General features: G+C 42.1%; 1 protein-coding gene across 32 annotated transcripts in view; it reads right to left on the minus strand.

Moving 5' to 3' along the window:
• LOC122787386 (receptor-type tyrosine-protein phosphatase S-like) overlaps positions 1–16,282 on the minus strand; it is a 3,272,784-nt gene that overhangs the window by 2,053,669 nt on the left and 1,202,833 nt on the right. For all 32 annotated transcript variants that reach the window (XM_044054059.1, XM_044054057.1, XM_044054056.1 and 29 more), the window contains one exon: positions 5,389–5,561. In XM_044054059.1, coding sequence (XP_043909994.1) covers positions 5,389–5,476 — 88 coding nt within the window. In that variant the 5' untranslated portion in view covers positions 5,477–5,561. The remainder of the gene's footprint in view (positions 1–5,388; positions 5,562–16,282) is intronic.

The raw sequence follows: 16,282 nt of genomic DNA on the forward strand, positions 1-16,282 counted from the left end.
TCAGAATGGAAGATCAAATAAGGGTGTTTAATAGAAAGAGCCTGAAGCTCAGACACGGATGTAATGGCTACCAAGAAGAGAGTCTTCCATAAAAACTTCAATGGGCAAACGGAGGCTGGCTCAAAGGGGCAACATCAATTTAGATAGTAAAAGGTTCAGATTCCAAGGTGATGTAGGAGTTCTAACTGGTGGTCTAATATGAAAAGATCCTTTTAAAAGGCCTTACAAAGTCTGTGAGCCATAATAGGTGCCCCACATTCTTCCACATGAAAGTTGGAAATGGCAGCCAATTGCACTCTTAAAGTGGCAGAAGAAGCTCCTTCATGGAACAATTCTGTTAAAAACTCCAAGATCTTGTTTAACGGAGCTATGACAGGGTCCAAATGATGTGAATCGCCCAGAAGCCATTTACTGGTGTAGGTCTTTGTAGTGGAAGCTTTATGAGAAGCCACTAATATATTCTGAACTGCGGTGTAAGAGAATCAGACCTGGCTAAAAGGAGCAGCCAAGCTGCTAGATGGAGTGGTTCGAGAGGGTGAGGAACTCAGTGAGTCAGTAGATCTGGCTCTGGGTCCAGAATCCAAGGTCCCCGAATGCGGTGTTGCAACAGAAAGGGGAACCAAATTTGACGAGGCCAGAATGGGGCAATGAGGATTATCGTCCTTTGAAGGTTGTTGGCTTTCTGCAGAAACTTTGCAATCAGGGGAAAGGGAGGAAAAATACAGGAGACCGCGCCTCCTGGGGACTTCCCCTGGAGGGGGTAATAGGGCAAAGTAGCTCCTGCATTTGGCGTTCACTGGAGACTCAAAAAGATCACAGGAAGGCTGGCCCCACGTGCGAAAAATCGTTTTCGCAATTGACTACTTGAGGGACCACTCGTGAGGCAACAGGATTGCTCTGCTCAGCCTGTCGGCTATGACGTTGGATGACCCCGGGATGTGCGTGGACTCTGCCCATTGCCAAATTCTTATGGCCTCTCTGCATAGCTGATAAGACCTGGTTCCCCCTTGCTTATGTATGTACCAGACTACAGACATGTTGTCTGTCTGAACTGCAATAGTCCCTAGAGGAAGAAGGGGAGCAAAGTGTTGCAACGCTAGAAACACTGCCCTCAACTCTAGAACATTGATGAAATTGGTCCATGACTGTCTGTCCCTGAAAGATGCCCCCCACCCTATCAGGGGTAGCACAAATGGTCTTCCGCTGGAAAGGTTGCAAGTCTGAAGCCACCAGGTTAGGTGTGATTTGCATGTGTTTGTAATCAGAATTTCGTGTCAGAGGTAGCTGTTGAACGACCATTGTGCAAACAGTAGAACTCTCATGTGCAGTCTAATGGTATCGCAATGAGAGAAGCTGCCATGAGACCCAAGACCTTCAGAACCAGCTTTGCTGGGGATTTTTGGATGACAGAAGGAGAGAAATGTGGCTTTGTAGTGAGGCTATCCTTTCTGGAGGGAGCCTTAGAATTAAATGATATCTAATTCTGCTCCTATGAATAAGATATGCTGTGATGGCTGTAGTAAAGATTTTCAAATTTACGGAAATTCCGAGGTGAACACAAAGTTGTAGAGTGTAATCCCTGGCCTGTAGGTGGTGGCAGACAGATGAGACGCTACCACTGCCATGCATTTGGTGAAAACCCTGGGGCTGAGGTCAGACCAAAGGGCAGGGATAGTGACTGGCTCCCAGCGGAAGCGCAAATGATCCTGGCCATTTTGATGTGGTAGTATCCTTCAGATCTATTGAGCACATCCTGTAAGAATGGAAGGATCGAGAACTTTTCTTTCTTGACAAAGGTGTTGAGGTTGCTTAGGTCCAGAATCGCCTCCAGTCCCCTGTCTTCTTTGGAACTAAAAGAACCTTGAGTAAGTTCGAATCCTATTTGGTCCGCTGGGACTGGTTGGATGACTCTTTTTCTAGCAGCTTTGAAATTTCTATAGCTGCTGGTCTGGGGCGCACATCTGGGAGTCTTTTCTTTGGAATGGGAGTGGATAGAAAGGAGGCCTGAGGGTATAGCTAAGCGACCCCCCGACTGCCTCGTCACCTTGGTTTTGGACCCCTCTGCCGCCAGGCATCACCCATGCCTGGGAAAGATCCTTGGGGTTTTCAAACCACATTTTCCACCGCTGCCCTTGGGAATACGGTCTGGACAGCAGACAGAGTCTTTCCCTCCTGTTCACACCAGGTAAGGGTCTCCTTTACTTTGGGGCCAAAGAGAGTGGCACCATCAAATGGGCGTTAGTAAAGGAAGACTTGAAAGCTGATATCAGCCTCATGGATGAGTTAACAATGGATGATTGAGATGTGCTGTAACTTTCTCTGAAACAGCAGCATCTGTAGTACCCTGGAGGGTATCTCCCAACTCTTTGATTAGATCCGTAAAATGGGTCAAATAGTTCAGGGCTGAACTAAATGCGCTTCCCATACCTGTCCATAGTCCTAGAATCTTTGTTAGGCGGATGGACAGATGACTTTTTCGTGGCCGCTGCCACCCATGGCGTCCACTGGAACTCCTTGTCTTGGGGTGACTGGTTCCACTGTGTCAGGTGTCCCGCCTCGAGCAATCAGCTCCATTAACTCATCGAAGGCGGAGTGACCCAGGAGGAGGAAGAAGTAGCAATCAATGCCTTCAGCAAGACTGACTCATCCTCAGAAGGGGAAGGGACTGCCAATCACCTCTCTTTTAGGATGGAGACATCTTCTGAAGGTGACTTTGGGGACCCTTCCGACTCATCCAAGTCAGTATCGGATGTCAAAGATTCTTGTGGAGAATCCAAGTGTAAGAAGCCTCGAGGAAGAGGTGGCTGAGACAGGAAGGAGAGGCTGCTTCTACTGATGTGGTTGTCTGTTCAAGAAATGGGAAGAATCCCGAAACAGGAACCGAAGGCATCGACCCGAGGACGGAGCAGAGTCGATCCGAGCTGAGGCGAGGAAGAGTCCGACTGAGAAGTAGATCAGCCTCTTCCGCTCCAAAGACTGGACAGGTCTCGGAGGAGGAAGAGATGGAGATAATGGAAGGCCTTGGTCAACATCGGTGTCGGAGAGGGGCCTGGAAAACAGTGTCGGGGAGGAGCTCCATCACCGTTCCAAGACTCGAGGCTCGAAACTGACAACAGTTGAACACGTCTGTGGAACCGGTGATCTAACTTTAGCTGAAGAGCCTGGATGACTTGAGCTCCGACGCCTGGATGCCTGGTCTGAAGCATCCAGAGCCTCTTTTCGCCCTATCTGTTATGACCCTCCCACTGAAAGAATGACAAATAGAGCAGTCTTCTTGCAGATGGAGAGGGCCAAGACAGTACGCAGGAACTATGATTGTCAGTTACTGACATCTTTTGCCCACACATGTCACTCTAATAGAAACTGAAAAGTCAAGTCCAGTAAAGAAGTCAAGTCCGTGAAATTGAATCCAGTAAGGTAGTCAATCCGTAGTCAAATCAGGAGAACTCTAATAAGTTTTAAATAAACTTAGGAAACGAGAATCCCTCAACCTTACCACACACACACAATATATCACTAACAAACTTTTTATAATAAAATTACTAAGAAAGAATAAATTCTTAATCTTATCTTAGGTGCTCCCAGTGATGTCGCTGCAGCGGCAAACTAGATCTGAGGTAAAGGCAGAGGGGATTGTGGAGAGGATCGGCTCGAACCCCTGACAAACGCTTAGATTGAACACTCTCACATCAATAGTAAGTTAAATAGATCACTGTCACAGTAACCTACACTACATGGGATGTATCCTGCCAAGGACTGGAAATCCGGCCAACTTACAAAGCTTTAAAGCTTCTTCTGTGCAACAGTACTTCCACTGGAGCTCATGAGTAAGCATATATAAAAGTAAATATATAGGCACCAAAACTTAAGAGCTTTTTTGCCCCAGGAAAAAATGGAGGCTATAGCCCTGGTAATAACATATGTACTAATTAAACAAGATAGGGTCCCCCACCCTGGCTGCACACCAGGAGGGAGGGAGGATGTTTGTACTGCAAAAGTGATCTATTTGAACATTTACTGATATGATAAGTTTACTTACACAGCTGTATTTTCACTATTAGATCACTGGCTCAGTAGCCTAAGCTATATGAGATGAATACCAAAGCTTAGAAGGAAATGGAGGAGGAGGAGGACGATAAAGGATCAGAATCCATGAGCCTCTAGAGAAACAATCTTTTCCAATCCTGCCCCGAGTCTAGAGAGGCAGTCAATTTTACAGGGATTGTTTGTATTATTTCTATAAAAGGGCCCTGGGCCAAAGGGAATGTCTATATTATACTTAAAGATAAGTGACTGAAACATCTGAGAAACCCACTTGGATTAAGTTTTCCCTTTCATTAAATTTCCTTTTGGACATAAATTGAGAGAGACAGAACACTTTTTCTAACAAAAAAAATGGAGAAAAGTCTCCAACGAGGTACTTCTCTGCCCACTTTAATGAAATTCTAGCCAAATGTTCAACCTGAGTTGTAGCAGCAAGCAATGGTTGCTTCAAAGTCAAGAAATTTCAGACTTTTGGTGCTCATATATCTGCTTTTATGCCAGCTTGTTCATGAGCTACAATGGGATGTATGGGCTGTGGAAGGCACCTAAAGCTTTGGAAGTTGGCCTGGATGTCCGATCCTTGGAAGGATACATCTCATAGAACTTGTGCTACAGCAACAGTGATATAATGATGAGCATTTCCCAATGATTTTAATCTACACACAATCTTTTAATCATCATTCTTCTGCAGGATTAATGCACTAAATCTGGTGATACAGTAAAAAAAAGCAGAAAGGCACAGTGTAACACAGATACTTTACAAGACATTACCATACCACAAAATATTGTTATCATGGCAATAAAAAATGTAAGTCTGCATATTTTTATGCCTAATCACACACATTTGTTTTTCAGGTTAAAATTCATAGTTCATGCCATAATACACTATGTGCAAGAGAAACTCACTTTTCTTGTGCATTTAACAATGTGGTCCCTTTCATCCCGGGGTACAACTTAGCAGTTCTGATTCATTGCAGATTTCATAAAATGCCACCTTTTCTAATCTGGCAATAGTTCTCATTGATAAGCTTATATCACAAAGGTGCCTTCTGTAGACACATTCTCAGCTATGTGCTTACTGCCTTGAACAGTCAGTCACCAGTAATTTATTCTATAACATAATACTTGTCTTAAGGAATATGCCTACTGCTCTTTTTATGAAGGTATACATCTCTCAGAATAGTGACATGTTTTAATAATGTGTTTGTGGCCTAAACAAACCTCTCTTACATAAAAGTATAAAATATTTGTGTAGTCATATGATATACTATACATACAACTAGGTTATTCTGAAGCCTCAATGATAAAGAAAAATGGGAAAAAAAATTTTCTAGATGAACTTACTTCCAGCATTGCTATTGGACAGCAGGATGGAGAGAAGGGCCAGCAGTAAAGAGAATAAAGACATTCCTCGCCTGCATTGAAACGGCATCCTCAGCAATGACCTCCGACCTCAGCCTGGAAGCCAAGGCCTCACAGGAGCAAAGGTTAAGAAAAGTCAGCAAGAGCTTCACAATCTGAAGGTGAAATAGAGACAGAGAGATATACAAAGTGCTGTTAGTGTAAAATACGGTCTCCTTACCATCACAGTGCTAAAAGTACTAATAATCATCAATGCATCAACACAACACAGCAGAATGACAAAAATGGACTACATTTCAATCTGTAGCATGGTAGTAGGACTCTTACATCTTCAGAAAGTCAGTCAGCTGTCTTAAGATAAACTAATCGCGACAGAATTATGTTTCTCAGAATGAACACACAGTGACCTACAAGGATGAGCCAAAGGTCTTAAGACATCAATGGACAGACTACTATATGAAAATGTAAAAAAAATACTGTTTTCTGAAAACAAATTACTTAAACAGGCAGTAAATCACCATCTAGAGGCCCCTTCCCACCTTCTGTGACCTACATGAAAAACCTTCTGAGGTCTGAGTGCTTTGTTCTCACCCCCTCCCCTTCCTGCCTTAAATGAAATTCAGGATATGAATGATGTAGCAGTAGAAACAACAAAAGCAATCAGTCCTGTCAAAGCACCTTAATCTCTGCCTCAGTACAGTCTAGCAATGCCATCCTTCAGCCTGTTTCATGATCCAAACTCAATGAGTTTCCACGGAATTCAACAGAGCTGATCGAAGCGAACACTCTCAGACAGACAGCTAAGTGTTTTAGACGACATTCCTTATAAATTATTAACCAGGTGAAGAAATGTCAGAGATGCTGAAGGGGAAATGGGAAGCCAAATGATCTGTGCTGCTACGGTAACTAAACTCATCTCAGAGAGCACACTGACTGCTCTTTACCAAAATAAACATTATTAAGCCTCCAAATGCTCACATATATATGCACAAGCGGAATTTCACTTTATGCAGTGAACAAATTGCACACTCAGAATTTTGTTTTCTCCTTCTCTTTCTTGCTGGATGAAGGTTGTTCCTGCCATAATGAAAAAGGCTACTCCTTCAGCTTTTAAAGGTACAGGATTTACCTATATTTAAGGGACACTCCTAAAAAACTAGTAATTCAGCAGCTAATCTTCAGTTCAAAGCAAAGTTAATACACAAAAGGTATATGGATGTGCACAGTGCCAACAGTATTACTTTTCTGTTCTCTCACATTTTCTTCTTTGTGAAAGTCTTTGCTGCAGACTCAATGCTGTGTGCAGACATAGATGTCAAGACTTCTGGAACCACAATGGCAACAGAGCTTTAGGAACCAATACTTGCACAGAAAGATACGTCACAGCTCATTTTCTTCTTGGCATTGTGTGTGCGCGAGCGAGAGCATACCTGCACGGGTATGTGTGTACACATGTATGTGTCTGTGTGTACAGGCGAGCATGTGTAAAGCTTTCCAAATATACTACTATAAATGGTACAACAAAGTCAGGATGCTCACAGTGTAGCTTGTGGGAAACAAACATCATAAATGCCAAGCATTGATGTTTGCAAAACTTTATGTACTTTCTTGACTATTACAGCCAGATGACAAATAATACTGCTTGATACAATTCCACATACTTGACAGATGTACTTGCCAGCGACAAACACAAACCTGAAATGGCTGACGATACAAAACAATGAAAAAGCTCCTAATCTAGGAAGATTGCTGTTCATTCACATTTCACATACTTAACAACAGTATTTTATTGATTTAAGGAGTAAGTCACATTAGTGTGACTCACTACTGAGTACATAATTAAGTGCAACCCTCAGCACACAATCACAAACAAAAGTCTGACATTGTAGACCTACTTTGTCTGTTTAATTATTCACCTATAAAAGAAAGGTTATGAAAAAAAGTACAGGAATGATAATTAAACTCTCTAAACAGAAATAAAGGGAAAAGGAAGGAATATAGAAAGTCAAAACTGTAGAAATATTCCTGGACAAGAACCAAAAAACAGAGTGAAATCAAAACTCATGCTTAGATAGAACCCCAAAAATGACAGAATGATCTCAGACTACAAGGTTAGACATTTATCATTACAGTGCTAGAAGTTTATGCTTCCACTAGAGATGCTGAATATGAGGAAGGTGAATAGTTTTATGAGGATCTGCAGAACTTTTGAAAATAAAAACAAAAAAAAGGATGCTGCATTCATCAGAAGTGAATGAAATGCTAAAGTTGGCAGCCAAAGTGCAAATGGGAAAATAGGCAGGTTCAGCCTTGGCCAACAGAATGAAGCAGGGCATAAAATAGTAAAATTCTACTAAGATAATCTACTGGTCTTAACGACCATTCTCAACAGCCTAAAAGAAGGCTTTACACATGGCTATCACCATATGGTCAGTACCAAAAATCACACTGACTATATACTTTGCAGAGATGAATAAGTTCTATACACTTCGTAAAAAGACCTGCAGCTAAATGTGGCTCAAATCATCAGCTTCTTACTGCAAAGTTTACAATTAAATTAAGGAAAGCAAAATCATCATCTAGACCAATAAAGTAAGAACTAAACAATATTCCAAGTGAATATGCAGTGGAAGTAAAGAATAGATTTAAGTGATAAGACCTGGTAGATACAGCACCTGAAGAAATATGGGGAAGCCCCTGCAACATACATTTGCTCAACACCAAATCTGTTTCTCACCTAATCCTTCTGTAAACCTAACCCAAAAAACATTCCCTTTACATAACCACTACTCTAATTCTAACCTGCAATCACTCAAGTACACATGCGGGTACACGCACGCGCACACACACACACACACACACACACACACACACACACACACACACCTTAATAGAAACCCAGTTGCTGATTGTTTCTTTTTGCTGAAAGAGGTAATACTAATATTTGATGAGAAACTTTTGCAAAAAAGCACTTGCATTTCATTCTGATGAACATTCAACAAAATGAAATGTCCCTGGGACCAGTATATAGGGAACAAAGAGTCATAAAAGATTGCAAATGTTGTTTAATAGAGCTAGCAACATTACTAATGTATATTAAATGCACAAACCATGTTTCACAAAGACAACACAACTGATTAAAAATACATTACTAAACATTCCAAATTATTCTGTAGTAGTATGTACTTACAAATAGTACTTTTATTACATAATGGGAAATTAATAAATCAAATTGTGTTGTTACATTCACTGCATATGTATTACTTGTTTAAAAAGCACCTGAAGGAACAGACAGTTTAATGGGAAGAATAATAATGAAAAATGTGTGGCCACATGGAGGGGAAGCACTAAAAAGATAAAGAAAAATGACAGAGAAAGAGGGTTAAATAAACAAGTATCAAAAGAAAATAAAGGTGATAGTAAAAAGAAAAAAAGACAATGGTATGGAAGAAAAATGAAGGGAATGTTTTGGGTTAATGCATTGGAAGGTCTGTGAGAGAAAAGGAAAACGTACAAACAAAAGGAAGGAAGTATTTCAAAATGTATTTGGATATCAGACTTTCTAGAGAGCTTATTTATTAAGAAGCTGCCAAAAAGGTGATAAAGTATAACATTGCTTTCAAGTCCAAGAAGATAACAAATATACCATGTTCAGGTTAAGTAATTAGAATGTTTTTCCCCCTAGTATTGGGATTCAGGGGTGAAATACTTAGAAATTGTGCAAGTTACAGAACTAAATCAAAAAAATGGCCACACTTGTGGACTCTCATCAACAGGCTGGGCAACAGAAGGAAGAAAACCATGGCAAAAATTAGGAGGCGCAGCACCCAGCAGGATAAAAGTGTTCTCATCAAACTAAAGTCAGACGACAAAGTATAACAAAGCCAAATGTTAGGTAAATTTGGCCTCCCAGGCCAAGGGCAACCAGAAGGCATTCTTTAGCTATGTCCGTAACTTCAAAGGCAATACACAGTTGTATACAGAGCTCATTGTTAATGAAGCCACCTACACTGAGGCATTATTAAGCCATGATAAACGACAAATTCTTATCCCAGGGATAACATTCAAAGGGGGATATTCCCGGGTGACTCTCTGTCACCGCTACTATTCTGCCTTGCCCTTAAACCATTAAACTGTCTACTTAACAGCTTAGGCCATGGCTATAATTTGGCTCCTAGAAAACATTGAAGTGTAAAGACTTCTCATCTTCTCTTTGTCGATGTTTTAAAACTGTATAGCTTGTCAGATGAGGAAATGAAAGTACAACTTCAAGTTGTCAAAACTTTTTAGTTGATATAAGAATGTTATTTGGTCTTGATAAATGTGCAAAAGCAGCCATTAAAGCAGGAAAACTGCAGCACCAGGAAAACATCAGTTTGGGAGAAGAATGTGATATAAAGGAACTTGAGCAAGACGTAGTGTATAAATATCTGGGAATTGATGAAGGATCAACAATAAAACACGAAGAAATGCAAATAAAACTTTGTTAATCCTGAAAACAGCGCTGACATCTAGGAACACAATCCAAGTTATAAACCAATTTGTTCTTCCTGTCCTAACAAAGTTTTGGAGTGATTGACTGGCCCCCAAAACGTGTTGGACAGATGAGATAGGAAAACAAGAAGGAAAAGTACATTTGTGTACCTACCATAAATGTAGATGTTCGAGTGTATTCACTGTTGCAGTCATTACAATTGGGTTATCCTGCTGACAGGCTACCCGCAGTCGGCCTGAATTCCAAAGTCTAGGTCCGGCGTCAGTTGCTGTCACTTCCTCCCTGACGTCAGTGTGCCAGGGGTATAAAAGAAGCAGCCGACGACATTTTCTTCAGTTTTTCTTGCTCCAAATGTCAGGTGCCCCCAAAAGGGTAAGCTAAAAATATGTCAATAAAGCATGCATGCACCAAGGTAACTATTTCCTTCATCTACAAGCAAATACACCACATAGGTTGTATAAATAGAGAAGTACAGATAAGGTCCAGCAAAGATAAGGGGAATGGTGGGTGGCTAACCTGGACTGCAACAGTGAATACACTCGAACATCTACATTTATGGTAGATACACAACTGTACTATGTTCATCGTGTTTCACTGTTGCAGTCATTACAATTGGGTTGAATCCCAAAGCTAAGGTTGGAAGGCTGGAAACTAAACAGAATTAGGAGCGTTTATGAGGCCCTGCAGAACTGCAGTGGCAAAGCCTGTCCTGAGAGTAGAGTGGTAAGCGATAGTGCTTTGTAAAAGTGTGCACTGAACTCCAGGTTGCAGCCTCTAAAATGTCTTTGGTTGGTAGTCCTCTGAGGAAGGTTGCTGAAGTGGCTGCTGCTCTGGTTGAATGTGGCCTAATGTCCTTAGGCACTGATTTGCCATGTTGTGAATAGCAGAAACGAATGCAGTGGCCTATCCACTTTGAAATAGTCTGCTTTGAGATGGCCTTTCCTTGTGATCCTGCAGCATATGCTACCAGTAATTGCTCAGTCTTTCCTGAAAGCTTTGGTTCTGTCCAAGTAGAAGCGCAGCTGTCTGTGTATGTCCAAATAATGCAGAAGTCTCTCACCCTTATTCTGTGGGTTTGGATAACAAGTAGGCAAATGAATAGTTTGGTTGAGGGCCACACTGGACACTACCTTAGGCATAAATGTCGGGTTTGTGCTTAGAGAAACCCTATCAGGATGGAAAATGATAAAAGGTTCCACAGCCATACATGCCTGTAGCTCTGAGACTCATCTTGCAGAGCTGTTTTCCATGATAAAAATGTTATATCAGCTGTAGCAGCTGGCTCAAAAGGAGGCAGGGTGAGTTTTTCCAAGACATAACTGAGCTCCCATGCAGGTACTGGTGATCTCCTTGGAGGCCGTAAGTTTTTGGCTCCTCTGAGGTACTGCCTTAATAAAGGATGAGAAAAAATAGGTGGCTCTGTATTGTAATGAGCTGAAATGGCAGAGGCATGAACCTTAATTGATGAGAAGGATAGGCCTTTGTCCAACATCTCAGTTAAATTTTGAAAAATCTGAGGGATATTTGGTACAAGCATGTCAATTCCTTGTGCCTGGTTCCAAGCACAGAATCTCTTCCATTTTTCTGCATAAGATTTTCTGGTACTGGGCCTCCTGGCCTCCAAAATAACACCCATCACCACTTTAGAGAGAGGTGTGTTTTGAAAAACTACATTATCCGTCATGCTGCCAGATTTAAGGTCCTGAGTTGGCTGTGCAGGATCTGATTGTTTTGTTGGGTCAGTAAGTGAAGAATTTGAGGTAATGTCCATGCTGGGCATTGAGTCAAGCTCCTTAGAATTGGGTACCAGTGCTGGCGGGGCCTGTCTGGGGCAATCAATATCATTTTTGGCTTATCTTGTCTGACCTTCAGGAGTTCCTTGGTGAGGAGAGGCAGTGGAGGAAAGGCATATACTGTTAAGTTTTTTCAGCTGAAAGATAGAGCATCCACTTTCCATGCTTGCTTGTGATAAGCCCTTGTGCAGAATCTCTGTAGTTGGCAGTTGTGAGGGGAGGCAAATAGATCTATGTCCGGGCATCCCCAATTCCTTGTTATCATGTTGAAGATTTGTGGATCCAATTTCCACTCGTGGGGATCCATGAGGTTTCTGCTTAGTTCGTCTGCCAGAGTATTTATCCTTCCTGGCAGGAATTGTGCTTGCAGATGTACTTGGTAAGTCAATGCTGTGTCCCACAAAGTCATGGCTAGTCTGCAAAGGGGGTAGGAATGTGTGCCTTCCTGCTTGTTTATGTACCGCATGACTGTAGTATTGCCCGTCTTTATCAGTAGTTGTCCTGGATGAAGTAGATCCTTGAAGGCTGGCAGGGCATTCTGAACAGCTAGCATCTCTTTTTGATTGATATGTAGATGTATTTGGCTTGCGGACCATGTGCCCTGAATACATCTTCCTGCCATATGGGCCCCCCAGGCATAATCTGATGCATCTGTTGTCAATGTCTGCCTGGCTTGGGGAATGGTGAATGGCTTTCCCTTGTTGTGGAGACAGGCATTTGCCCACCATCAAAACTCCTGTTGCAGGCAGGGAATGAGGGTAATTATTGTTTCCAGGCTGTGGCAATGTTGAGTCCAAACACTTTTTAGATACCATTGTATTTTCCTCATATGCAGTCTTGCATATGGAATTAGCAGAATGCAGGATGCCATGAAGACCAAAGCCTGCAGAATTTTTCTTACAGATAACTGGGTCTTTGTTACCAACATTTTGAAATAAGAAGTCAGTTGCCTTTGTTTGTCTGGCGTGAGATAAGCCATCTGGGCAGTTGTATTTAAGCTTGCACCCAGGAATATTATCTCTTGAGAGGGTACTAGTTTTGATTTATTTTCGTTTACTGTGTACCATAGGCATGTTAGTAATCTTTTTACAAACGTCAGATGCTGTAGTAGAATGTCCTTGTTCTCTGCTTGAATATGGCAGTCATCCAAGTAAGGATATATTTGTATTCCTCTTTGTCTGCAAAATGCAATTACTGGTGCCAAGCATTTTGTGAAGACCCTGGGCGCAGTAGATAAGCCAAAGGGCAGTGCAGAGAATTGGTAGTGCATTGAGCCAGCTATGAATCTGAGGTATCTTCTGCATGATAGTCTGATTGGGACATGCAGGTATACCTCTTTTAGGTCTACAGTTACAAGCCAAGCCTTCTTGCCCAGCATGGGCAGAAGCTGCTGCAGAGTCAACATTTTGAATTTTGGAATATCCAGGTATGTGTTTAGAGTAGATAGGTCCAGTATTGGCCTCCAGGCTTTGTCCTTTCTAGGCACCAAGAAAAGTCTTAAGTAAAATCCTTGTCCCTGCTCTTGCTGTGGTACTTGCTGAATGGCCCTCATGTCCATGAGGGATGAAACTTGCTTTTGTGCCTCTGCCCATTGATTTTTTGGCAAGTCTGGCATACCGTTTGCCCTTGGCAGGGTATGAAAGTGGAACCTGTAACCTTGTGACACTATGTTCAAGACCCATTTGTCTTGAGTTACTGGGTGCCAGTTTTGAGAAAAAAGTGCTAGTTTTCCCCCTAAAGGAGCTGTCAGAAGATAAATGTTTGGCGCTGGCAGGGGGAAGTCATTGGGACTGCTTCCTGTATGGCTGTGAGTTGTCTTCTCCACTTTTGGAGGTAGAAGCACCCCGTTGTTTAGACCTGTATGAGCCTTGGGGCTGGGATCTGCCTCTAGGGCATCTGTATTTGCCTCTTTGTGGCCTGTCTGACACTGGAATGGACCAATTCTTTGTAGGCCAGTGCCTGCTAAATCTTGGAGGCTGAACCTGTAAGAAATCCTTGACTGTTTGCATAGATTTAGCTTTGTCCTCCATTTTCTTCAAAATCTCTTCTGCTTTAACACCAAACAATGTATCACGCTGTAATGGAGCATCTAATAATTTTGCTTTAACATGATCGGGCAGATTCTGTTCCTTTAACCAAGCATGCCTCCTAATGACAGAACCCGTAACAGTGGCCCTGCAGAAGGCCTTCAGAGAATCAAAACCACATTGCAAAGTATGTTTTCCCACTTGTTTAGCTGCATGCAATAAATCCTGCATTTCTTTGTTTTCTGCACATTCAGAAATTGTCAACATTTTCTGTTTAAGCAGTAACATAATAAATTGCTGATATTTAAGCATATGAAACTGACAATTTAAAGCTCTTATAGCCAAGGTAGCAGAAGTGTAAATCTTTTTCCCCCATCTGTCCAGTGCCCTAGAATCCCTGTCAGAGGGGGTAGGGTTTTTTGCAGTGGAAGCCTTGACCCCTTTGAGACCCTGAGAGATAGTTTCTGGGACAGCAGCAGGGTTTTTAAAAATAAATTTATGTGAATCAGGAACCCTGTAGTATCTGTCTGGCTTAACAGGAGCTGGAGGTAAAGAGTCAGGAGTCAGACTGGACTCTGAGAATACATCATCTACAATGTCTAACACAGGTGGTATGGCAAGGGGCCTGTGTTGAGGTAGTAAAAGAAAATCTCTGAGCCTTTTCTTAGATTCTGAATAATCTTGGCTCTCCCAGTGGAAATGCTCCCTCATGGTATGCAGGGTTTCCCCAAAAGAGTAATCCTCAGGAGGAGAGGCTAAAGGGATAGATTCTTCAGCACCAGAATCCTCATAGGGAGGAAGAGAGTATTCCTGTTCAGAAGAGGAATCAGAAGAAATGGAAACCTGATCTGAAGATTCATATTCTGTCTCTTGCCTAGGCCTCATCAGGAGGGGGAAGGGAACCTCTGATCAAAGTAATTAGGTCTTCGGCCATCTTGAGCATCTGTTTTTTTAGGCATGGAGGCCTGTCCATGGGGCTGTTGTACTTGTTTCTTTGTCTTTAGAGGTGCTTTAGTCTTTGCCTTTGAAGCTGAAGACGTTTTAACATACAACTGTGTAGGCCTGAAAACACCCTCAGAAGCCGATGCCTGCTCAGCGGCTCTGGACCCATCTGAGGGAATAGTTTCCGAGGTTCCAATACCTTGAGTTTCCATCGGCCTAGTCAGCTCCACATGGGAGTCGGAAGCGGCCTGCGGCTCTAAAGTAGTGGGCGTCAGGGGCTGTGAAAGCGCCTCACTGAGAACCGGCGACTGGCTTAGAAGAAGCCTCATCAGCTTTGGACCTTGGATGCCTGTCCTTTTCTTTTTATTTGCGTTTCTTGTGAATTGCGGTAGTCAGATGGCTATCCAACGACATAATTTAATTAAATCTTCTGCCAAAATAGTGAAATGGAAATTCGTATTGACGCTTAATAGTGCGTTGGTTAAATCTAGCACAAAACTGACAATTAACAACTTCGTGATCAGGGCCTAGCCAAGGAATACAGTAAGAATGGAAGTTCTTATGAGGTATTTGCTTCCCACAAGAAATACAATTGTTAACTTTTTCTGACATCGGTCTGGAGCAAGAAAAAAGTTTCCCCAATGGGGTAATTAGCTTTAAATGAAGACTTCGGATCTGAAATTCGAACACGAAAATCTCAAGAGTCGGCCGACCGGCACTTGTGAACTGCTTTTGCTTCTGGCACCGCGCGGCAAAAAAGACTGAAGAAAATGGCATCGGCTGCTTCTTTTACACCCCTGGCGCAATAACGTCAGGGAGGAGGCGACAGCAACCGACGCCGGACCTAGACTTTGAAATTCAGGCTGACTGCGGGTAGCCTGCCAGCAGGATAACCCAATTGTAATGACTGCAACAGTGAAACACAATGAACATCTTCATGTTTACCAAATGATTTATAAAATCAGTGCATACCAAGATTACATATTCTCCATTCCAAAGGAGAGATGGGCCTCCTTGAAACTGATTACATGTACAGATCTGCAATCGTGGGACTCCACACATCTGCTGACCTCACAAGACCCAAACATAATCAAAGTTTGAAACATGAAGAGAATAAATCTAAGATGACTTCTCTACTTAATCTAGCAGAAGCATACCAGAGTCAAGCAGGAATGGAAATCAAACCATAAGTAGATAAAAATCAGGCAGCAACTGCATGTGCCAAAAACAAATGAAAGACTATAAAGTGAAGGACCAGATGAGAAGGCAAGAAATGTGGAAAATGCATAAATATAGTTGCAAGTATAGAAAACTTCTGTAAGAATCTCATGTTGATCAGGAATGAATGCAGGAATAGTTAAGGAAAGGCGAATTCAAACCAAGAGATGAAAGGTTAATATTGGCGGCCCAAGATAGTGGAACTATGTGTATGCTGATTTACAAAGTCCATTGAACATGTCGGAGAAACAGACAAATGTAAGTTTTGTAAAACATTATTGGAAACCGTCACACACCTTGTTGCTAGCTGTGACACACTAATGGCAGGAGGACTGTATACTGAAAGGCATAATAATGTGGCAAGACTGTTGCACTGGAGTTGTGCACATTATGGTGCTGAA

This window comes from Protopterus annectens, chromosome 13.part0, assembly GCF_019279795.1.
Source record: "Protopterus annectens isolate FY-2018-M chromosome 13.part0, PAN1.0, whole genome shotgun sequence".
Classification (NCBI taxonomy): domain Eukaryota; kingdom Metazoa; phylum Chordata; order Ceratodontiformes; family Protopteridae; genus Protopterus; species Protopterus annectens.